The following is a 25,120-nucleotide window of genomic DNA, read 5'->3' as shown; positions in this document are numbered from 1 at the left end:
TGGGGGTGTGAGTTGGGGATGGTGTGGTTGGGGGTGTGAGCTGGGGCGTGGCTGGGAGTGTGCGTTGGGTGGTGGCTGTGGGTTTGGGGGTGTGAGCTGGGGGGTGGCTGGGGGTATGAGTTGGGTAGTGACTGTGGATTTGGGGGTGTGAGTTGGGGAGGGGGTGGCTGGGGGGCGGCTGAGGGTATGAGTTGGGTGGTGGCTGTGGGTTTGGGGGTGAGTTGGGGATGGTGTGGCTGGGGGGTGGCTGGGGGTATGAGTTGGGTAGTGACCGTGGATTTGGGGGTGTGAGTTGGGGAGGGGGTGGTTGGGGGGTGTTTGGGACGGGAGTGGATGGGGGGGTTGCGTGCGGCGGGGGTTGGTTGAGGAGCTGGGGAACAGGCACTGTGAGGAAGCTGGGGATTTGAGTGAGTCGGGGATGGTGTGGCTGGGGGGTGGCTGAGGGTATGAGTTGGGTAGTGACTGTGGATTTGGGGGTGTGAGTTGGGGAGGGGGTGGTTGGGGGGTGTTTGGGACGGGAGTGGATGGGGGGGTTGCGTGCGGCGGGGGTTGGTTGAGGAGCTGGGGAACAGGCACTGTGAGGAAGCTGGGGGTTTGAGTGAGTCGGGGATGGATGTGTGTAGGAGTTGGTGAGTCAGTGGGGTACTTCTGGGTCTGAGATATGCGGGTTAGCCTGTGGGTGGGTCTGGGGAGTGTGATTGTGTACGTGTGTCTGCGGGTTGTGTGTTTACATATCACGTAGGTCCCCTCCACCCACTTCCCAAAAACAACCTTTCCGGCTGTGAGACATTTCATCCTCTGTGCTTCAGGTGTTGGGGGCTCAGTAGACACCAAACCACCATATTTTTTCATGTCATTATTTATATTGCGCTCACACCTCAATTGTGTCTGACCCCTTTGCGCTAGGTGCTGTATAGCGAGCAAATGACAGGCTCTGCACCAAGGAGCTTAAAACCTAAAAGACAAGACCCAACAGACAGGTCAGCTAAGCCAGGCCCTGTGGCGCTTCAGCCATTCAGTACATGATGTGTGGGATAACAATGTACCATTCATTTCTCTTCAGACCACACAGGTGTGCAGCAAGGAGAGACCTCAGGTCTTTAGGCTTCACAATGCAGAGCCCTATAGATATCTATGTGGGGTTTCCGACCAATATGATAGTCTTCCCTTCCTGTCCCAAATTGTGTAGTGTTGCTGTGCATTGTTAGGTCAGCTGCTGCCTTTCAGAGATGGCTGCATTTTCCCCTTCCACTGCCTCCACCGCCCTCTCCAGATAAAAGGTCCATTCAGGGGAAAGGGGCCAAGTGGAAGCACATCATTATCTCCCCTTTAGCCCCCTGGAAGAGGCCCCAAAAAGTTAATACATAGAATCATAGAATATCAGGGTTGGAAGGGACTCAGGAGGTATCTAGTCCAACCCCCTGCTCAAAGCAGGACCAACCCCAACTAAATCATCCCAGCCAGGGCTTTGTCAAGCCTGCCCTTCAGGGCCGGCTCCAGGCACCAGCCCACCAAGCTTGTGCTTGGGGCGGCACCTGGAGGGGGGCGGCGCGGCGCTCTGGCCGCCGGGGAGAGCGGGGCCACGGCCGGGCTCGCCGCCCTCCCCCCGGCGCTCTGGCCACCCTCCCCCCCCGGCGCCCTCCCCCCGGCCGCCGGGGGGAGAGCGGCGAGCCCCAGCCGGGGCTCGCCGCCCTCTCGCCGCCCTGCCCCCTGCGCTCTGGCCACCGGGGAGAGAGCAGAGCCCCGGCCAGGGCTCGCCGCCCTGCCCCCGGCGCTCTGGCCGCCGGGGGGAGAGCGGAGCCCCGGCCGGGGCTCGCCGCCCTCCTCCCAGGGCTCCAGCCGCCCTCCCCCCCGGCGCCCTCCCCCCAGCGCTCTGGCCGCCGGGGGGAGAGCGGAGCCCCAGCCGGGGCTCGCCGCCTCCCCCCCCCCCCCCCCCGCTGGGCGGGGGGGGGGGGCGGCTGGAGGCTTTTTTGCCTGGGGCGGCAAAAAAGCCAGAGCCGGCCCTGCTGCCCTTAAAAACCTCTAAGGAAGGAGATTCCACCACCTCCCTAGGGAACCCATTCCAGGGCTTCACCACCCTCCTAGTGAAATAGTGTTTCCTAATATCCAACCTAGACCTCCCCCACTGCAACTTGAGACCATTGCTGGAAGCTGTGGCAGTCAGAGGGTGAAACCCAAGTAACTGGAGAATGACTGGAAGCCAGAGCCATGGTTTTTCACTTGGGAGGAGACAACGTGCCCCTCCACTTGGTTAATTTTAAAAATTATTGATTTCTAGTCACTTGGCACCATTTTTAATTCATTTTAATTTGACGCAGGGCACTTTGAAGTTAGAAGAAAACCTCTGTTGCTTTGTGTGCATCCGATATGGAGGATAGCTGACCTTGCTGTCCAAAGGAACTGGAGGGCTGAAGTCAGCTGGGGTGGAGATTAACATGGAACATATAAAGAATGATGACCTGCCCCTACTCATTAAACCAGGCTGCAGCCTAGTCCCCGCTCAGCTCAGTGACCACAATTCTAGGCCTTGTGCAGAAGTGAAGAAGACAATGGGACAGACGGAGTGACGGGTCTGTGTGTCTGTCTTCTCGTTTAGAGGCACTCCCAAATCGACCAGAGTCTGTAAGAAGTTTTATGGAGGGAAGTATGAGCATATGGCAGCCACCGTGGGAAACCTGCACTGGCTCCAGGAAAGTCTGCAGAAAGCTGAGTCACCCAACCAAGCCGATATCAATGTAAATCCCATTTGTGAGGTGAACGTAATGCTGGTGAAAGATGCCAGCAAACTGGGGAGAAGGGAGTTCAGGCTCCCCTGGCCCATTCAGTCCTTGGTTTCTCTGCCAAGAGTGACAACATGGGGCCCATTGTGATGGACAATTGTGAGGCTGGTTTTGTGAGCTGGACACTTGTCTCTTAGCAACTGGCCTGAGACCCAAACTCATTGCAGTGTGGCATCGGGGACTGAGCAGGGGAAGGGGAGCCAGAAGCTGCTGAGTTCTATTTCCCCATTAATACTCTCTGTGATCCTGGGCAAAACATTTGCCTTCTTTTTATCTCAGTTCCTCCCTCTGTAGAACTGGAATAATGCTTACCTACCTCACCGGGTTGTTGCCATTAATGTTTGCACAGCACTTGGAAGATATAACTAAAAACGGTGTTTATAATCCAGTGATCTCAAACCCCCTTATAAAGATTAGAATAATTATCCACATTTTACAGATGGGGAAACTGAGGCACAATCAGGTGAAGTATCTTGCCCAAGTGAGTACAGTAAGTCAGTAGCAGAGTTGGGACTAGAGCCCAGGTCGCCTGATTCCACTGCCTGTGTGCAAGCTCCCTCACTGTTATGACAAGGCCACCAGACACACTTAGAAGAGAGCTTTCGGCTTTGAACTAGCAACCTAGAGGCGAAAGGTTCTGTGTACTAATCCTTTGAATCAATGGCTCTCCACTTGTGCTCTGCAGAGAGTTGGTTGCTCACTGGGGCTCTGATCTAGCAAAGCATTCCCATTGAAGCCCCTTGCTTCCAGCGGCTAATTTTCTTTAAAACAGTTAAAAAATGCATAAATCCTTCGTTCTTCCAGGTGAACGACTGCTCCATAGCTGCCACGGGGATGTTATGGGATCCAGTAGGAGCGGAAGTGGTCTGTACAGCTATGAGTGAGAGGGGCAGTATTCCCAAGATAGTCTCTGTTAAGTTTTGATCTGTCTTTTAAGACACTTGCTGTGAGCCACGGAGGCCTCAGTCCCATCTTTTGTCCTGCTTCCAATGACATCAAGGAACTGTTATCTAATGGGAATTTATTCGGTGGCATCTGGGCGCTCAGCACCTCTGAAAAACCAGGCTAGCTGTTTAGGGCCAGATTTTTAAAGATATTTAGGCACCTCCAGATGGAGATGGGAGCTGCATGGGATTTTCAAAAGCTCCTAGGTGCCTCATGCCCATGAGACTCAGTGAGACTTAGGTGTCTCAGTGCTTTTGAAAATCCTACCATGCACCTCTGAAAGGCACCTAAATACCTTTAAAAATCTGGCCCTTGGTGTCCAATGGTAGACACCCACATTTGAAAATTGTATTCCCCCAGAGCCCTGCCAAGCTGAATCCTACCATACCTGCTCAGAAATTCCCTATATGTGCAGATGAATCTTTTTCTACTATGTTTACACAGTCAGCATGTCACAGAGTAGGGAAGTAATAGACTCTTCTGTCCAGTTGAAGTGAGATGGCCAGCTCATAGAATGCCGCATTCAGCTCTGGGATCTTTATTGCCAGAAAAAATGTTATGTAAATTGAAAGGAATTAAGAGAAAAAGCAACCTAAATGACTAAGGGGCTAGCTGGATTGAGGAAATGTAAATAACTGACTCTGTATAGCTAAGAGACAACTCAGAGGGGAACATAACTGTGTGTCCATATTTGAAGGGTGTAATTACCAAAGAGGCATAACTCAGGGGCTATAAATAGGAGAAATGGAATGGCACTGAGAAAGTCAGCCTAAATTCACCCATCAGGGAGGACTTCCTGACCGTCAAACCTGTAGACATTGAATTAAATCTCCCAAGAGAAGCCCCAACACTTGAGACATAAACCAGGGATAGTCAATTATTTTTTTGTCAAGGCTCAAATTTCTTGGTCAAAAGGTAATAGTCAAGGTCCAGACTCCGGAGCAAATAATATTTTAAAAATAACAATAATAAGTAAATACAAAGATTTCAGGGTTCATTCAAAAGCGTCTGGTGGTCCGGATTCGGCCGTAGTCCACCTATTGACTATCCCTGCTCTAAACACTAGATTAGATGAGAAATACTAGAAAATAAACTGTAAGGGACAATCCAGCGGTGTCCAGGTTGCCGTGAGTTTAACACGGATTTCAGTGGGATTTGTGCTTGAAAATCAATGGCATGCTACTGCCCCTCAAGATGGACAATAAGACTTAATATGTGGGGTTTTCCATATGTAAGTGCTGTGGTCTTTTTGCCCAAAGGACAGTTGAACCTCCTTGCTGTGGGAAGTATTCTTCCCTGCGTCCTCCTGCCTGCGAAGGAGAATGTAACTGAAGGCGTTCTAGTCTTCATGGCAGTCACATTGAATTAGCCAGAAAGATTCTCTGGTTTGTTTCATGCCTGGCTTGATTGCAGTGTGCAATTCAGACACTACACGTCTAGCAGTGGGTCTAGCCAGGGCCTGGTCGGAAGCCCGTTGAAGTCACTGGAAAGCTTTGCATTGACTTCAGTGGGCTCTGGATCAGTGCATAATGCACTGATAGTGCATAATGTCATTTCATGGAGAGACCTGGGTAGCTGAGTGTGACTGTTCGAAGCAAATCGCTTGGAGCTTGATCTCCATATCACAGGCTTGCTTACGAATGAGTCCCACCGACAGCACTGCTGAACGGATGGAGCTGGGAGGTAGCAGCCTTTTTGATCCGCTCTCATAGAATAAATGCAGAGTCATTTAGCTGAGAGCACAGTCCTATTAAGTGCTTCCTCCTTGGCCACCAAATGTTCCCACTGTGAAAATTACTGCTTTTACAGCACCGACGCCATTGTGACATTATTGCAGGAATAAACGGCACTCAGCCTAAGGCTGTGTTTGTCCTGCGCGTCTGGGGACAAATAAAACAATTCGGCTTCGCTCTTGGGAGCTTTGCTCGTCAGCAGAAACCAGACAAAACAATATGACTGCTTCATTAAAGGGCCTGACCCTGCCAAGTGCTTCCTGTGAGATGCCGAGTGTCCTCAGCTTCCATTGACTGGAGCAAAAGGTGGTCAGCACCATATGGGATTGGGCCCTATTGTGAGAGGACAGAGGTAGTTTGTTAGGGCCTGCCCCTGTTTCTGCTGAAGATATTGGAAAGATTCCAACGGACTTTGGAAGATCAGGATCACGCCCTTAATGATAATGCTCAAGAATCAATAACCATCCCCCCTGCCTAACTGGCTGAATGTAAAACTTTTTAAAAGACACTGTCAGCGTAGGGCCTGATCCTGAGAAATAAGAACATAAGAAAGGCCGTACTGGGTCAGACCAAAGGTCCATCTAGCCCAGTATCTGTCTACCGACAGTGGCCAATGCCAGGTGCCCCAGAGGGAGTGAACCTAACAGGCAATGATCAAGTGATCTCTCTCCTGCCATCCATCTCCATCCTCTGACGAACAGAGGCTAGGGACACCATTCTTACCCATCCTGGCTAATAGCCATTTATGGACTTAGCCACCATGAATTTATCCAGTCCCCTTTTAAACATTGTTATAGTCCTAGCCTTCACAACCTCCTCAGGTAAGGAGTTCCACAAGTTGACTGTGCGCTGCGTGAAGAAGAACTTCCTTTTATTTGTTTTAAACCTGCTGCCTATTAATTTCTTTTGGTGACCTCTAGTTCTTGTATTATGGGAATAAGTAAATAACTTTTCCTTATCCACTTTCTCAACATCACTCATGATTTTATATACCTCTATCATGTCCCCCCTTAGTCTTCTCTTTTCCAAACTGAAGAGTCCTAGCCTCTTTAATCTTTCCTCATATGGGACCCTCTCTAAACCCTTAATCATTTTAGTTGCTCTTTTCTGAACCTTTTCTAGTGCTAGAATATCTTTTTTGAGGTGAGGAGACCACATCTGTACACAGTATTCGAGATGTGGGCGAACCATGGATTTATATAAGGGCAATAATATATTCTCAGTCTTATTCTCTATCCCCTTTTTAATGATTCCTAACATCCTGTTTGCTTTTTTGACCGCCTCTGCACACTGCGTGGACATCTTTAGAGAACTATCCACGATGACGCCAAGATCTTTTTCCTGACTCGTTGTAGCTAAATTAGCCCCCATCATGTTGTATGTATAGTTGGGGTTATTTTTTCCAATGTGCATTACTTTACATTTATCCACATTAAATTTCATTTGCCATTTTGTTGCCCAATCACTTAGTTTTGTGAGATCTTTTTGAAGTTCTTCACAATCTGCTTTGGTCTTAACTATCTTGAGTAGTTTAGTATCATCTGCAAACTTTGCCACCTCACTGTTTACCCCTTTCTCCAGATCATTTATGAATAAATTGAATAGGATAGGTCCTAGGACTGACCCTTGGGGAACACCACTAGTTACCCCTCTCCATTCTGAGAATTTACCATTAATTCCTACCCTTTGTTCCCTGTCCTTTAACCAGTTCTCAGTCCATGAAAGGACCTTCCCTTTTATCCCATGACAGCTTAATTTACGTAAGAGCCTTTGGTGAGGGACCTTGTCAAAGGCTTTCTGGAAATCTAAGTACACTATGTCCACCGGATCCCCCTTGTCCACATGTTTGTTGACCCCTTCAAAGAACTCTAATAGATTAGTAAGACACGATTTCCCTTTACAGAAACCATGTTGACTATTGCTCAAGAGTTTATGTTTTTCTATGTGTCTGACAATTTTGTTCTTTACTATTGTTTCAACTAATTTGCCCGGTACCGACGTTAGACTTACCGGTCTGTAATTGCCGGGATCACCCCTAGAGCCCTTTTTAAATATTGGCGTTACATTAGCTAACTTCCAGTCATTGGGTACCGAAGCCGATTTAAAGGACAGGTTACAAACCTTAGTTAATAGTTCCGCAACTTCACATTTGAGTTCTTTCAGAACTCTTGGGTGAATGCCATCTGGTCCCGGTGACTTGTTAATGTTGAGTTTATCAATTAATTCCAAAACCTCCTCTAGTGATACTTCAATCTGTGACAGTTCCTCAGATTTGTCACCTACAAAAGCCAGCTCAGGTTTGGGAATCTCCCTAACATCCTCAGCCGTGAAGACTGAAGCAAAGAATCCATTTAGTTTCTCCGCAATGACTTTATCATCTTTAAGCGCTCCTTTTGTATTTTCATCGTCAAGGGGCCCCACTGGTTGTTTAGCAGGCTTCCTGCTTCTGATGTACTTAAAAAACATTTTGTTATTACCTTTGGAGTTTTGGGCTAGCCGTTCTTCAAACTCCTCTTTGGCTTTTCTTATTACACTCTTGCACTTAAGTTGGCAGCGTTTGTGCTCCTTTCTATTTGCCTCACTAGGATTTGACTTCCACTTTTTAAAGGAAGTCTTTTTATCTCTCACTGCTTCTTTTACATGGTTGTTAAGCCACGGTGGCTCTTTTTTAGTTCTTTTACTGTTTTTCTTAATTTGGGGTATACATTGAAGTTGAGCCTCTATTATGGTGTCTTTAAAAAGGGCCCACGCAACTTGCAGGGATTTCACTTTAGTCACTGAACCTTTTAACTTTTGTCTAACTAACCCCCTCATTTTTGTATAGTTCCCCCTTTTGAAATTAAAGGCCACAGTGTTGGGCAGTTGAGGTGTTCTTCCCACCACAGGGATGTTGAATGCTATTGTATTATGGTCACTATTTCCAAGCGGTCCCGCTATAGTTACCTCTTGGACCAGCTCCTGCGCTCCACTCAGGATTAAATCTAGAGTCACCTCTCCCCTTGTGGGTTCCTGTACTAGCTGCTCCATGAAGCAGTCATTTAAAGTATCGAGAAATTTTATCTCTGCATTTCGTCCTGAAGTGAAATGTTCCCAGTCAATATGGGGATAATTGAAATCCCCCACTATTATTGGGTTCTTAATTTTGATAGCCTCTCTAATTTCCCTTAGCATTTCATCATCACTATTACTGTCCTGGTCAGGTGGTCGATAATAGATCCCTAATGTTATATTTTTACTAGAGCATGAAATTTCTATCCATAGAGACTCTATGGAACCTGTGGATTCGCTTAAGATTTTTACTTCATTTGAATCTACACTTTCTTTAACATATAGTGCCACTCCTCCCCCTGCACGGCCTGTTCTGTCCTTCCGATATATTTTGTACCCCGGAATGATTGTGTCCCATTGATTGCTCTCAGTCCACCAGGTTTCTGTGATGCCTATTATATCTATATCCTCCTTTATCACAAGGCACTCTAGTTCACCCATCTTATTATTTAGACTTCTGGCATTTGTGTACAAGCACTTTAAAAACTTGTCCCTGTTTATTAGCCTGCCTTTTTCTGATGTGCCAGATTCTTTTTTATGTGACTGTTTATCATCTGATCCGGCCCTTACATTATACTTTTCAGTCCTCTGCTCCTGACTATAACCTGGAGATTCTCTATCATCAGACTCTCCCCTAAGGGAAGTCTGTGTCCGATCCACACGCTCCTCTGCAGCAGTCGGCTTTCCCCCATCTCCTAGTTTAAAAAATGCTAGGCACCTGCGACCCCCATTGAAATAAATGGCAATTGCGGGGCTCAGCTCCACTCAGGACCAGACCCTTCGGTCCCTGATCCTGCAACTGGATCCACACAGACAGATCTCTGCACCTGTATGAAGCCCAAGTGGGGATCCGTGTGAGTGCACTGTTCTCCCCCCCACACAGGCCTGATTGCAAAATTGGGAACATTAGCTTGGGGTGACACAAATGAGGGGGAGTGGGTGGGTTTAAAAACCCTATGGAGAATAGAAATGTTTCAGGAAACAAAAAAACATAGTAAGGGTGTATTTAAACATTTCCCTACTGTGTGTCCTGCAAGTAAACAAATAGGCAGTGAAGTGAAATTGACTGGACACAAGTGGAACTGATGGGTCTACTTTCACTGGCTCAGAAAGATGAAAAGTAAATCTGGAGTTTTATTTTGTCATTCTTTCCGTTTCAGTAAGCTAAGGTATTTAAAGTAACACCTGAAAAGACAGGCATCTTAAATAATATAGAGTTTCATGTTGAGTATCTACCTTTAATTCTTTAGTAAACTGACATCTTTTCTTAATGTGTGTTTTCTCCATGTATCAGCCCCCCAAACTTGGCAACATTTCTGGGTGCTTCAGAAACAAGAGGAAATTTGGGTATTTTTAGGACTATTTTTGTAAACTACTGATTTCTAGGGTTAATACTATGCATGTAGTGTCACACCTGTAATGAAATAATGCCTCTATACATGTCATTGTGTAACACATCAGCCTAGTACATGTGATCATCATGCCCTCTAGTGGTTGTCCTGAGTAATTATAATAACCTTCTACATCTTCACAATTAGAAGCAGTTTGGTGCAGGTGGTAAAGATGTGTGTGTCAGTGTTGACGGTGGCCACTGCAAAGTATAAAGACATACACACACACACACACACACACACATATATCTTGTTACATTTCAGATACTGTTTCTGTTGCAACCCTCCATTCTCAATTACTTCCAATCACAAGTCCTCTAAATAAATAAATAAATAAACATACACCACCACACCAAGAAGGTAGGAAAATATTATCAGCCCCATTTTACAGAGGGAGAAACTGAGGCACAGAAAGGCAATGTGACTCTCCCAACGTCACAGAAGGAGTTACTGTCAGAGCCAAAATTAGAATCCAGGAGGAGCTTTTGTGCTCAGAACACCAGCCTACACTTCTCTGGTATGAAAAGCATCCCCATTAGAGTGGATTAGTTAGAGGACAAGTCCGACAAGAAACATTTAGAATTGTCCTTTGCCTCCTCCTCCCTGCTAGGGCTTCTCAGCCATCCATCTAGCAGCTCTACACGGCCGGCTGGAGTGCCTGAAACTGGTAGTCGAAAAGTTTGAGGTTGATGTGAACTTGGCCAGTCTGACAGGATGGACACCCATTCACCTGGTGATGAACAAGGAGAGTGGCCCCAGGGCATTGGAGTGTTTGCAGTACCTCATTGGAAAGGGGGCAGACATCAATGTGTGAGTGACGGCTTGAGACTCCGTAACTTTTTACCTCATCTTAATGGGTTTTTTTCCCTTTTAATTTGTGCGGCTTTAATGCCCTTTAAAGATGCTGGCTTGGCAGCCCTGGAGGCTGAAGTCCTGTGTTGATTCTCAGAATAGGTATAGCACAGGAAGTTGTCCTGTAAATTTCCAGCAATCCATCATATGATACCTCAATCCTGACCTGAAGGGAGGAGCGAAAAGTTGAGTCTCCATGATCCATTCTTCCTTTGCTCTCTCTGCTGCGTCTGCCACTGAGGAGGCCTATTCGGATGGGGATTCCTATCAGCTAGGAACATTCAGTCGCTTCCCATCCCATATAGGCCACCCAAAAAGTGATTTCCAGTCACTAGCAATGTGACCCGCATTAAAACCAGAGCCTCTGTGTGAGAGGCACTCTGCCTCATTGCCAGTCCTGAACCAGCCATCCACCTGGACTGAGTTGATACTTGGAGCCACCAACTTGAAAAGAGTTTGGTTGTAATTAGAAGAGATTCACTTGCAGGCCTGGCCAAAATTCTCCCTATCCAAACTCTGTTAAAAAAAAAAATAAAGGGCTTGAGGATTTTCTTGTCTTCAGAGGCAGGGGAAGAGTCTTCCAAAAGAAGTGGTGGAAGCCCACCACTGGGGACCTTGAAATCTAGGCCAAACAAAGCTCCAGACACCAGTAGAACACAATCCTGTAGTGGCGTTGGATGGCCTGGAGGGGACCTGTAGTTGTCTTTCATCTCCGACCACCATAATCGGGACTAGAATTCAGAATGACAGTCTGTTTTTCAGTCAGAACCAGGGCGGAACGTCGCCACTTCACAAGGCAGCCAGTGAAGGACGCCTCAACTGCATCATTGAACTGGTTGAGGCTGGAGCTGATGTCCATGCCAAGGACGCAGAGGGGCAGCAACCCATTGACCTCTGCAGGATATGGGCCCACAGGAGCTGTGCTAGGTGAGCACTGCACACCAAATGATGACTGATTCAGAGTTTCCAGCTACAATACTGGTTAATAGAATCGTAGAATATCAGGGTTGGAAGAGACCTCAGGAGGTATCTAGTCCAACCCCCTGCTCAAAGCAGGACCAATCCCCAAGTCCCTAAATGGCCCCCCTCAAGGATTGAACTCACAACCCTGGGTTTAGCAGGCCAATGCTCAAACCACTGAGCTATCCCTTCCCCAGTATATCTTTTTTGAGATGAGGAGACCACCCCAGCTAAATAATCAGTCAAGCCGGGCCTGAAAAACCTTAAAAAAACAGCTAAGGCCCAACCAGCTGTGGGTTTAACGACGGGAACTGATAACCAGCAGTGGGAAAATAAACACATTTGTAGGAGAAATCAACAGTTCCCTCCGCAGCTCTCCATGCCACAGAATCATGCTCACTAGTACTTAAACATGGGGGAACCTGCTGGTCGTGACAGTGGAGTAAAACCACTGGCTACAGCCGCACCGAGGCCACATCTACCCTAAAACCCAGTGGCAGCGTAGCTACGTGGCACAGTGAAATGCAGGCTGCCTCCACCCTGCAGGGCGTAGCTACACCTGGCAGTGAAAGGCTCTGGCAGGGGGGATGCAGTGGGGAGAGGCTTCAGCAGCTCCCAGCTCAGCCTTTCCCTGCTGCCAGAGTCTTTCCCGGCAGCAGGGGGAAGGCTAAATATAGCAGTGTAGAGGACTGGGCCGTAGAGAGCCATGTAGGGTCTGTACGTGGGTACATCCCCACCCGTTTTAAACCAGTCTTTACTCTGTTCACCTACGGCACGCCTCATGGGCTACACTGCTTAGGGTGACCAGGTGTCCCAATTTTATAGGGACAGTCCCGATATTTGGGTCTTTTTCTTGTACAGACTCCTATTATCCCCCACCCCCATCCCGATTTTTCACACTTCCTGTCTGGTCACTGCTGTCCATACCCGGGCTGGGGATGACGCGCTCTATGTACACTAAACCCCACCCAAGGAAGCATGCAATGGAGAGTACCCCCATCATGGACATGTGCTGTACAAGCTGCCTCAGGCAGCCATTCCAGTGAACAATGCGTCAGCTCTGCAGCAGCTCCCACTGCTCCAGTGGTGCGCCTTTGCTTGGCTCCGCCAGGATATTTTTATATTTGCCAGTGTAATTATATTTTTAGTCCTGACATGCCAGGCTTCCTGCTGTTCCCGTCCAGGTTTTGCCACCTCTCACTCCAGTTACAGTAAAACCAGTCTTAAGTGACCAAGGGCAGACAAATCAGTTGCATAAGAGAAGATCACCTATGAATGGTGGAGCAAAATGTTTGGGGATATTTGCAGACAATAAAAATTTACTCAAGATAGTTAAGTTCAAGACTGACTGCGAAGGGCTACAAAGGGATCTCACTAAACTAGGTGACTGGGCAACAAAATGGCAGGTAAAATTCAGTGTTGATAAGTGCAAAGTAATGCACGTTGGAAAGAATAATCCCAACTGTACATTCAAAATGATGGGGGTCTAAATTAGCTGTTACCACTTAAGAAAAAAGATCTTGGAGTCATTGTGGACAGGGCCGACAAGGGGGGCGGGAAGCCGGTACAAATTACCGGGGTCCGGAAGGGGGCCCGGGGCCCGGCTTCGCCCCCCCCCCCCCCCCCGATCGGCCCTGTTTAGCTGGTCCGCCCTTGCTGAGGGGCCCGAAAAAAATTTTTCGCCAGGGCCTGAACCTGCTCTCGGCAGCCCTGATTGTGGATAGTTCTTTGGAAACATCCAATGCGCAGCAACAGCAGTCAAAAAAAGCGAACAGAATGTTAGGAACCATTAGGAAAGGGATAGATAATCAAACAGAAAATATCATAATGTCACTATAAATCCATGGTACTTTGAATATTGCATGCAGTTCCGGTCGCCCCATCTCAAAAAAGATATATTTGAATTATACAGAGAAGGGCAACAAAAATGATTAGGGGTATGCAACAACTTCTGTATGAGGCGAGATTAGAAAGACTGGGACTGTTCATTTTAGAAGAGAGATGACTAAAGGGGGATATGATAAAGATCTATAAAATCATGAATGGTGTGGGGAAAGTTTTATTTACCCGTTCACGTAGCACGAGAACTAGGGATCATCCAATGAAATTAACAGGCAGCAGGATTAAGACAAACAGAAAGAAGTACTTCTTCACACAATGCGCCATTAACCTGTGGAACTCATTGCCAGGGGATGCTGTGAAGATCAAAAGTATAACTGGGTTCAAATATAAATTAGATAAGTTCATGGAGGACAAATCTATCAATGTCTATTAGCCAAGATGGTCAGGGATGCAACCCCATGCTCTGGGTGTCCCTAAACCTCTGACTGTCAGACGCTGGGACCAGACGACAAGGGATGGATCACTCAATAACTGCCTTGTTCTGTTCATTCCCTCTGAAGCATCTGGCACTAGCCACTATCAGAAGACAGGATACTAGGCTAGATAGACCTTTGGTCTGACCCACTATGACCATTCTTATGGTCTCTAAAGACAGGAGGTTGCCTGATAAGGATGGACAGGTTCCTTTGTAATTAAGCCTTGCAAGACCCTTGTACCATAGGGTAGTATTGGATTAAGAGATTTTAAGGCCAGAAGGGATCCTTTTGATCATCTAGTCTGACCTGTACAATGCAGGCGAGAGACTGTCACACAGTGGTTCCTTCATCTAGCTCATCAATTGTGGTTGAGCTATAGCACATCTTTCCGAAATAAAACCAGTCTTGATGTAAAAACAGCAAGTAATGGACAGTGGACTATGTCCCTAGGTAAAGTGTTCCAATGGTTTCTTACCCTCGCTGTTAAAAATCAGTGCCTGATTTCTAGTCTGTCTGTCTAGCTTCAGCCATTGAGCATATTATGACATTTTCTACTAGATTAAAGGGCAGTCTGCCTTCAAGATAAGATTACTGCTGTACTCAAATGTCCCAGCGGAACTAGGAAATGCTATCAAATGCATTTGACATAAGCCACCCTACAAGAAAATGCATGAGAAAGAAATATCCTTTTTTGAAACCAGACCAAGGGGCAAATCTTCTTTGCTTTACCCAAAGGAGACGCTCCAATGACTTCAGTGGGACTAAGCCTTCGGGTAGGGCAGGCAGGGCTGGTCCTGTTCTAACAGCTTTGGGTTTTAGGGTTTTAGATTTGTTTGTGGTATTAAACCTCCACATATGAAATTACTTAAAAACCAAAACAAACCACCCGAAGCCTTAAGCTCCAAGTACTGAGCCTTTCTCATCCGGCTCTGTATTGCTGATCATAGAATCGTGGAATCATAGAACTGGAAGGGACCTCGAGAGGTCATCTAGTCCAGTCCCCTGCACTCATGGCAGGACTAAGGATTATCTAGACCAGGGGTCTCAAACACCCGGCCCGTGGAGTTATTTCCTGTGGCCGCCAAGCTCCCCTCCCCCGCCATACCCCCTCACCCCCAGCACACCGCATCCCCACGCCTCAGCCTACCTCCAGGCGCTTCCTGCCACGAAACAGCTGTTTGGCGGCGCTTAGCGCTTTCCAGGAGGGAGGAGGGAGGAGCGGGGAGACGTGCGCTCAGGGGATGAGGCGGGGCAGGGGCGGGCATGTGGGGAAGGGTTGGAATAGGGGCAGGGAGGGGGCAGAGTTGGGGCGGGGACTTTGGGGAAGGGGCTAGAATGGGGACTGGGAAGAGGCGAGGCAGGGGCAGGGCCTCATTGAAGGGGTGGAGTGGGGGCGGGGCCAGGGGCAGCGGGTGGAGGGTGGTCAGTGATGCGTCTCTCGAGCCAATGTACTAGTCCTCATGTGGCCCTCGTGGTCATTTGAGTTTGAGATCCCTGATCTAGACCATCTCTGACAGGTGTTTGTCTAACCTGCTCTTAAAAATCCCCAATGATGGAGATTCCACAACCTCCCTGGGCAATTTATTCCAGTGCTTAACCACCCTGACAATTAAGAAGTTTTTCCTAATGTCCAACCTAAACCTACCTTGCTGCAATTTAAGCCCATTGCTTCTTGTCCTATCCTCAGAGGTTAACAAGAAAAAATTTTCACCCTCCTCCTTGTAACAACCTTTCATGTACTTGAAAACTGTTATCATGTCCCCCTTCAGTCTTCTCTTTTCCAGACTAATCAAACCCAATTTTTTCAATCTTCCCTCATAGGTCATGTTTTCTAGACCTTTAAATCATTTTTGTTGCTCTTCTCTAGACTTTCTCCACATCTTTCCTGAAATGTGGTGCCCAGAACTGGACACAATACTCCAGTTGAGGCCTAATCAGTGCAAAGTAGAGCGGAAGAATTACTTCTCATGTCTTGCTTACAAAACTCCTGCTAATACATCCCAGAATGATGTTTGCTTTTTTTGCAATAGTGTGAAACTGTTGACTCATCTTTAGCTTGTGATCCACTGTGACCCCCAAATCCCTTTCTGCAGTACTCCTTCCTAGGCAGTCATTGCCCATTTTGTATGTGTGCAACTGATTGTTCCTTCCTAAATGGAGTACTTTGTATTTGTCCTTATTGAATTTACTTCAGACCATTTCTTCAGTTTGTCCGAATCATTTTGAATTTTAATTCTCTCCTCCAAAGCACTTGCAACCCCTCCCAGCTTGGTATCATCTGCAAACTTTAGAAGTGTACTCTCTGTGCCATTATCTAAATCATTGATGAAGATATTGAACAGAACCGGATCCAAGACCGATCCCTGTGGGACCCCACCAGGGCCGGCTCCAGGGTTTTGGACACCCCAAGCAGCCAAAAAAAAAAAAAAAAAGCTGCGACTGCGATCTGCGGCGGCAATTCGGCGCGAGGTCCTTCGCTCCAAGCGGGAGTGAGGGACCGTCCGCCGAATTGCCGCCGAATAGCTGGACGTGCTGCCCCTCTCCGGAGCAGCCGCCCCAAGCACCTGTTTGCCAGGCTGGTGCCTGGAGCCGGCCCTGGACCCCACTTGATATGCCCTTCCCCTGCAGCTTGTCTGTGAACCACTGATAACTACTCTCTGTGAAGGGCTTTCCAATCAGTTATGCACCCACTTATAGTAGCTCCATCTATGTTATATTTCTCTGGTTTGTTTACGAGAAGGTCATGCGAGACAGATCAAAAGCCTTACTAAAGGGAAGATATACCATATCTACCACTTTCCCCCATCCACAAGGCTTGTTACCCTGTCAAAGAAAGCTATCAGGTTGGTTTGACACGATTTGTTCTTGACAAATCCATGTTGACTGTTACTTATCACCTTATTGTCTTCTAGGTGTTTGCAAATTGATTGCTTGATTATTTGCTCCTTTAGCTCTCTGGGTACTGAAGTTAAGCTGACCGGTCTGTAATTCTCCAGGTACCTGAGTGATGCCATGTGGAAAACAGACAAACGCAATTTTGCTTGCGAAATGCACAAACTGAACCGAATCAAAAGTGAATGTCAGCGCTCCGAACAAAACTTCTGGAAGATAGAGAAGGTAAGATCACCACAGCTGTAGCACCGGCAGAGCCAGGGCCTCTCCTGACCGTTTTTGGTTTCTAGTTAAAATAAAAGGTCTTTTGCTGGCCTTGTTGCCAACTAGCAACCTACAAGGTAGTTAGGGGTGGAAAAGACTATTAATGCCCAACTAGTTCAGCCCCTCAGCAGCACTGGTCCTTGTGAGAACTTCTCCAGCGCTCCAGGTGTTAAAGCACTCAATTGTGAGGGCCCCTACCCCTTAGCAAACTGTGCCCCAGCCCACTGAATCTGAGGGCAAGTCTACACTACAAAATGAAGTCTATCTCAGTTATGTCGGCGTACAGCCACCACAGTAATTAAGTTCCTTTTGCATGTCCACGCTACGTTCCTGGTGTCGGCGGTGCGCGTCCTCACCAGAAGCGCCTGCACCGATTGAACTCAGTGTGGGGCATTGTGGGACGGCTTCTGAAAGGTAGCAACAGTTGACGTAAGCAACCCAGTGTCCACGCTGATGTTGCGTCGACCTAACTACATCGACCTCAGCACTCCGCCTCTCGCGGAGGTGGAGTTATGAAGGCGGTGTAGTGTGCGAGTTAAATCAGTGGGAGCGACATTTTAGTGTGGACGCTTCCGGAGTTAGGTCCACGTAAGCTGCCGTATGTCGACCTAACAGTGTAGTGTAGACAAGGCCTAAGCTGAAAGAGACTTCTTGGGTCACCCCCAGGGTAGGATGGTTCCCTGTTTTACCATGTCCATTTCTAAATGTGTTTCCTGCCCTTCTGCTGCCTAACAAATCTCATTGTCTGGAACCTTTTCCTGTTACTCAGTTGAAGTTTCCCCTTTCCTGATCTCATTCCATTGCTCCTCATTTTACCCATTCACTACCAGAATAATTCTTCCTCCTTGTTCATTAGTCACGCCAAAGACTCACCAAAACAGAGTTGCCTGCTCCCCCCCCCCGGAATCTTACGCCTGAGGGCCTGAAGGAGCATGGGAGCTGGGCAGATATGCTTGTCTCGGTGTTCATATGTAGCCGAGGCTACATCTCCCTGCAAGCTAGGGGCATGATCTCCCTGCTACCGCTAGTAGAACAGCAGTGTAGCCACGGGAGCGTGTGTGGTGGCAGTGGAGGCACAGCTTAGCCGTGGTCAGTACCCCCAGGTGGGTTCGTACTCCGCACGGCTGAGCTGCGCTTCCACTGCCGCTACTCGTGCCACGCTGCTGTGTACGTGTGCGAGCTTGATGAGAGCTAGCAGGAGTGTGTGCACACGAGCAGGGACTCGCACCCCTCGCTCGGTGGGTAGAGTTCTCCTGAGACACCAGGTGGCGCACTCCGCCTCAGGAGGGAGGATGTAGCTTGCTTCATTCAGCCAGGATGCCTCAGTCCCCTGTTAAGCAGAAGCACCGACTCCGTCCCATCCACTAGCCCAGTACTCCTTGACCCCCTAGGGGGTGAGCAATAATGCAAGAGTGGGATGAGCCGCTTGGCTCAAGGTGGAGCTGCATGCCACTAGCCAAACCCACCCCGGAACAGCCAACAGCTATTTCCCCCCCCCCCCCCACAGGTTTGGTTTCAGCCAATGGGCATTTTCCAATGAAAAAAAACAACACTTAGTCAAACAATTCCCCGTCAGCTCTACATAGCATGCAGGGGGGAGCTGCACTTTGGCTGCCCCTGCTCTGTAAGAATCCATGCCAAATCAATTTGCATAGAGATGTCACCTGGCCTAGCTGAGAGTCAGATTTGAGGATGAAAGTTAGTCATGGGCTTAATTGCGTTATGAGTGAATCATGCCCCCGGGGCCACAACCCATGAGCAAAGCTGCAGCTGCTGTCTTCTGACTACAGGCTAGCCTGGTTATTGGAATATACTGTCTAAATCTGTCCAGTCAGCTTAATATCAGAGAGATCTTCTGTCAAAGGGATGCTGTGCCTGTCAGGAAGCTGATGGACTCAGTGACTTAACAGGTCTGTTCCACCCTGGCTGCAGAGATCTGGCTAGCTTTTCGGCCGCTTCTCAGGACTGTCGTTTACTCTGTACGACACCCAGCGCAAAGCGTAGATCCTCTCATTACAGATTCATAGATTCCAAGGCCAGAAGGGACCACTGTGGTAGCCGGACCTAGTCGGACCTACTGTGTAACACAGCCCAGAGAACTCCCCCAAAATAATTCCCAGAGCCGAGTTTTTTAGAGAAACATCCCATCTCGATTTAAACATTGTCAGTGATAGAGGATCCACCGCAAACCCCAAATCTTTTTCAGTGTCACTGCTTCCCAGTGACAGTCCCCCATCCTGTAAATATGGCCTGCATTCTTTGGTCCTAGATTCATAGATTCTAGGACTGGAAGGGACCTCGAGAGGTCATCAAGTCCAGTCCCCTGACCTCATTTGTATACATTTACATTTAGCAGTATGAAAATGTGTATCGTTTGCTTGCGCCCAGTTTACCAAATAATCCAGATCGCACTAAATCAGTGATCTGTCCTCTCTATTTACCACTCCCCTAATTTGTATCATCTGCAAACTTTATTAATATGATGATTTTATGTTTTCTTCCAAGTCATTGATAATAACGTTGAACAGCCTAGGGCCAAGAACCATCCCGTGGGACCTCAGTGGATACATATCCACTCAGTGATAATTCCCCACTTACAGTTACATTTGGAGATCTGTCACTTAGCCAGTTTTTAATCCATTTAATGTGGGCCATGTTAAGTTTATAGAATTATAGTTTTTTTAATCAAAATGGCATGCAGTGTCAAGTCAAAGGCTTTACAGAAGTCTAAGTCTATTACATCAGCACTGTTACTTTTATCAACCAACTTGTAATCTCGTAAAGAAAATCAAGTTAGTTAGATAGGATCTCTATTCTATAAACCCATGCTGAGTTGCATTAATTACATTACCCTCCTTGAATTCTTTATTAATCAAGTCTTGTATCAGCCACTCCATTATCTTGCTCAAGATCGATGTCAGGCTGACAGGCCTAAAATTACTTGAGTCGTCCCATTTACTCTTTCTAAAAATTGGCACAACATTCACTTTCTTCCAGTCTTCCCCTGTGCTCCAAGACTTATTGAAAATCAACATTAACGGTCCGGCAAGCTCCTCAGCCAGCTCTTTTAAAACTCTTGGATGCAAGTTATCTGGACCAGCTGATTTAAAAATATCTAGCTTGAGTAGCTTCTGTTTAACATCCTCCAGATGGCGTGGAAAGAGTGTTAACATCACTATATGGTGAGACTGCACCATCTGTTTTCCCTCCAAATACAGAACAGAAATATTTATTGAATGGCTTCTGCCTTTTCTGCATTATTATTGATAACTCTACCCTGTCCACCTAGTAATGGGCCAATTCCATGGTCAGGATTCTTTTTGTTTCTAGTATTTTTAAAAAACATACTTATTGTCCTTAACTCTGCTGGCCCTAGATTTCTCCTTAGTGGGGCAGCAGAACTAGTTGATGACATCAAGAAGGCAGAGGTGTTTAATGCCTGTTTTGCTTGAGGCTTCACTAAAAAGGTAAAAGGTGGCCAGATAATATGAACTATGTTGACTAACAAGAGGGAAGGAACCCAAGCCAAAATAGGGAAAGGAGAGGTTAAAGAATATTTAGATAAATTAGATGTATGAAAGTAAGCAAGGCCTGAAGAAATTCATCCTAGGGTACTTCAGGAACTAACTGAAGCAATCTCAGAATCATTAGCAATGATCTTTGAGAACTCATGGAGGACAGATGAAGACCCAGAGAACTGGACAAGTGCAAACATAGTACTTATTAAAAGGGGGAACAAAGAAAACCCAGAGGGACTGTAGATCAGTCAGTCTAACTTCAATACCTGAAACAATGCTAAACAAACGATTAAACAGTCATTCTGTATGCACCTAGAGGATAATAGGGTTATAAGGAATAGCCAATAGGGATTTGTCAAGAACAAATCATGTCAAACAACCCTAATTTCCTCCTTTGACGGGGTTACTGGCCTAGTGGATGGGCGAAGCAGTAGATGCGATATAGCTTGATTTTAGTAAGGCTTTTCACACAGTCCCACATGATAAGTCTCATATGCAAACAAGGGAAATGTGGTCTAGATGAAATTACTGTAAGGTGGGTGCACAACTGGTTGAAAGACTGACTCAAAGAGTAGTTATCAATGGTTCGCTGTCACACTAGTGGCATAATTTCATTAATGACTTGGTTAATGGAGTGGAGAGCATGCTTATAAAATTTGTGGATGATCCCAAGATGGATCACTTTGGAGGACAGGATTAGAGTTCAAAATGACCTTGACAAATTAGAAAATTTGACTGAAATCAACATGCTGAAATTCAATAAAGACCGTGCAAAATACTTCATTTAGGAAGGAAAAATCAAATGCACAACAACAAACTGGGGAATAACGGGCTAGGTGGCAGTCCTGCTGAAAAGAGTCTGGGGGTTAGAGTGGATCATAAATGGAATATGAGCCAACGGTGTGATGCAGCTGCAAAAAAGGCTAATGTCATTCTGGGGGTGGTAACAGGAATGTTTTAGGTAAGACACAGGAGGTAATTGTCCCGCGCTGCTCGGCACTGGTGAGGCCTGAGCTGGAGCGCAGTGTCCAGTTCCGGGTGTCACACTTGAGGAAAGAGGTGGATAAATTGGAGAGAGTCCAGAGGAGAGCAAGAAAAATGAGAAAAGGTTTCGAAAACCCGACCGATGAGGAAAGGTTAAAAAAACTGGGCCTGTGTAGGCTTGAGAAAAGAAGAGTGGGAGGAACAGGGGGAACCTCGTAACAGTCTTCATGTTAAGGGCTGTTACAAAGCGGATGGCGCTCAATTGTTCTCTATGTCCACGGAAAGTAGGACAAGACGTAACGGGCTTAATCTGCAGCAAGGGAGACTTCGGTTAGATTGTAGGAAAAGCTTTCCAACTCTTAAGGGAGGTCAGCTCGGGATCAGGTGTCCGAGGGAGGTTGTGGAATCCCCATCACTGGAGGTTTTGAAGAACAGGTTGGACAAACCCGTCAGGGATGATCTAGGTGTACTTGGTCCTGCCTCAGCGCACAGAGCTGGACTTGATGACCCCTTCCAGCCCTACCTGTCTATGATTCTATAATACTACCATCAGCAAGAGCATGCATTGTGAGGGGGGAGGGATAGCTCAGTGGTTTGAGCCTTGGCCTGCTAAACCCAGGGTTGTGAGTTCAATCCTTGAGGGGGCCACTTAGGGATCTGGGGCAAAATCAGTATTTGGTCCTGCTAGTGAAAGCAGGGGGCTGGACTCAATGACCTTTCAGGATTCCTTCCAGCTCTATGAGATCTGGGTCAGATGCTGTGTTTCTGTGGAGGGAAGAATGGCCCAGGGGTAGGGCCCAGACCTGGATGTGGTTCAATTTCCTGCTCTGCCATGAATTTCCTGTGTGACCTTGGACACATCACTTAGCCCCTCAGTTCTCCAGCGGGGGATAATAATGCTTCTCTGCCTCACATGGAGGTTGTGAGGATAAATACATGCAAGATTATGAAGCGCTTTGATCTATAGAAGAAATAGGGGTTATGATGTTTATATTGTCAATGGCATTTTAATGCTTTAAGCTGTTTGAGGGACCACAACAATGCTAAGATCTCATCTCCTCACGGTATGTCCACCAGGCAGGAGAAAGACCCAGGCTATGGGGTACCTTTTCTGGTGGCATTTTGGACCTAGTGCTGAGACATTAAAAACCTGTGAAAATGTAAATACAAATCAGTGAATCACAAAGCCCACGGCCCAACCTTGCACCTCAACTGCTGCCCTAGTGACATCCAAGCCATTTCTTTGGACTCAGATCCAGTCATGAGTGGGACTCCCCGATGTTAGAAATCCTCTAGATCGGGAGTTGTTCTAGCCTCATTTGCGTAGGCAGCCAGAGGGAAGCCCTTAGAACAGATCCTGCTGAGCTAGTTGCCTACTTTCACCTGGGCTGCACTTGACTCTTTAGACTCACTACTCATTTTGCCCCCCTGCAATGCATTGCCCCTAGGGTGGAATGCAGCAGCTGCTTCCGAGCACAGGCTGACACGACCCAAGAGTTTAGGACAGGAATTGAACACTATGCCCCCAGGAAACCACAGGGGGAATTTTTAGGTAGGCAAAATATTAACATGAGCTGGAATGTGGCCAGAACTCAGGACACTGAATTAACATTACATCTAAGGAAGAAGGCAGCTGCAGCATCACAGGGTCTTCTAGTAGCGTGTCATTCAGCACTGATTCAGAGGAAAGACCTCCCCCTACCAAGTAACGTTTAGAAACCACCTGCCAGGCTTTCTGGCTCCTTAACACGTTTTAATCTAATATGGCTGTTTAACCTAATATGACTGTTCTCAGTGGTGGCAGATGACAGAACAAGGAGTAATGGTCTCAAGTTGCAGTGGGGAAAGTCTAGGTTGGATATTAGGAAAAACTATTTCAGTACGAGGGTGGTGAAGCACTGGAATGGGTTACTAGGGAGGTGGTGGTTTCCATTCTTAGAGGTTTTTAAGGCCCGGCTTGACAAAGCTCTGGCTGGGATGATTTAGTTGGGAATTGGTCCTGCTTTGAGCAGGGGGTTGGACTAGATGACCTCCTGAGGTCCCTTCCAACCCTGATCTTCTATGATTCTATGGCCTGGTCTGGGTGACGAATGTTCGATCTAATGACACAGGATTGACTTGGTTCTGTGTGTGTTTATTACAGAGGGAGCAGGAATTGTTGAATACAGTGGCATTTTCTAACTGGCTTAGAATGAAGCAGCAACAACAGTTGCCTGACTCTGCTAAAAGGATGCATTTTCCCAAGGACAGAGCGAAGCTGGATGCTGTCCCCAAGAAGGAAGTGGCCAAAACACCTCCTGGAGAAAAAAAAATCAGCGTACATGCCAAGCGTAGGGCTAAAGTTAAAGGGGAACCTCGTTTATCTGCCCCTGCTCAGCCCCCCACTGGGAAATCACAGCGCGCTTGGAATGCCAGCGTCAATCCATCCTCCCCTCTGGTGACAGACATATTCCGACCTACAACAGTCCGGCTGGGCACCGACCCCGAGGCCTGTGGGGATCATGACTTCAGCTCCTTCTTGTTTCTCTCCAAGGACTCGCACGGACAGCCGGTGATCGAAATGGCTTACAATGGGAGACTCTCCCCCGTCCCCAACCTGCCCTATGAAGTGATCGAGAGGAGCCTGTATCCTCACGCTCGGCCCATCAGAGTAACGATGCCGCAGGGATTTAAACCCACGCATATCTTCGATGTGAAAAGGAAGCGCTTCCCGAGCCTGGAGCACAGGTGGACGGACGAAATGGCTGTGAGCTTGCGGGAAACTCTGGACCCAGCGTTCAGAGCTACGCTCAAGGCTCACCTCTCTGCAATCGACTACGGCGGCTAGAACTTCCATCTGCAAAACCAGGGCTTCGTCCTGCGAGGCGCTGAGCACCCTCCAACTCCCACTGATGTCAGTGAGGAGTGGAGGTGCTCAGCGCCTCAATGGATCAGCCCTTATGCGGATACCCTCCCCCCACTTCCATGCTGCCTTTTTCTGACTCTTGGCTTTTTAAGATTCCGCTTAAAAGGGCTTTGATTGGCATAACCCAGCTATGTGATTTACTGAGCTGGAGCAGATAAGGAGTCGGTATCACTAACACCTGAAGTGCCTTATGATCATAAGAGAATTAGCCAGGGAAAAACTAGCTCAGATATCAGCCTTGCCCTTTAAACTAGGACGTGCATTAAACCTACTGCTCTTCTGTGCTAAAGTCTTGTGTCCTTGCTCACGCATCCAACAGAATTCGGGTGTTTTGGGATTACTGGGCTGTGGTCTCCAGAACCTCACTTCTTCCACCAGACCAGTAACTATGCCACAGCAGCACAGGACCTGATGGGGAAGACAGGCCACAGAGCGCCAATGACTTGGTGCCCAACAAATTCTGAGCTCTCCTACAAAGCCCAATACCCATATGCGCTCTCTGCTTCTTGGCACCACGTTGGCAGTGGGGT

General features: G+C 47.5%; 1 protein-coding gene across 1 annotated transcript in view; it reads left to right on the top strand.

The window, feature by feature from the left end:
* The window catches only part of ANKRD53 (ankyrin repeat domain 53), a 33,256-nt gene extending 8,744 nt beyond the window's left edge, over positions 1 to 24,512 (top strand). The window contains exons 2-5 of the mRNA XM_065405756.1: positions 10,508 to 10,707; positions 11,512 to 11,676; positions 17,024 to 17,144; positions 23,931 to 24,512. Coding sequence (XP_065261828.1) covers positions 10,508 to 10,707; positions 11,512 to 11,676; positions 17,024 to 17,144; positions 23,931 to 24,512 — 1,068 coding nt within the window. The remainder of the gene's footprint in view (positions 1 to 10,507; positions 10,708 to 11,511; positions 11,677 to 17,023; positions 17,145 to 23,930) is intronic.
* Positions 24,513 to 25,120: the final 608 nt, after the last annotated feature.

Source organism: Emys orbicularis, chromosome 5 (genome assembly GCF_028017835.1).
Source record: "Emys orbicularis isolate rEmyOrb1 chromosome 5, rEmyOrb1.hap1, whole genome shotgun sequence".
Lineage (NCBI taxonomy): Eukaryota > Metazoa > Chordata > Testudines > Emydidae > Emys > Emys orbicularis.
The sequence above is the reverse complement of the archived record's forward strand: the minus strand, read 5'-3'. Positions and strand labels throughout refer to the sequence as shown.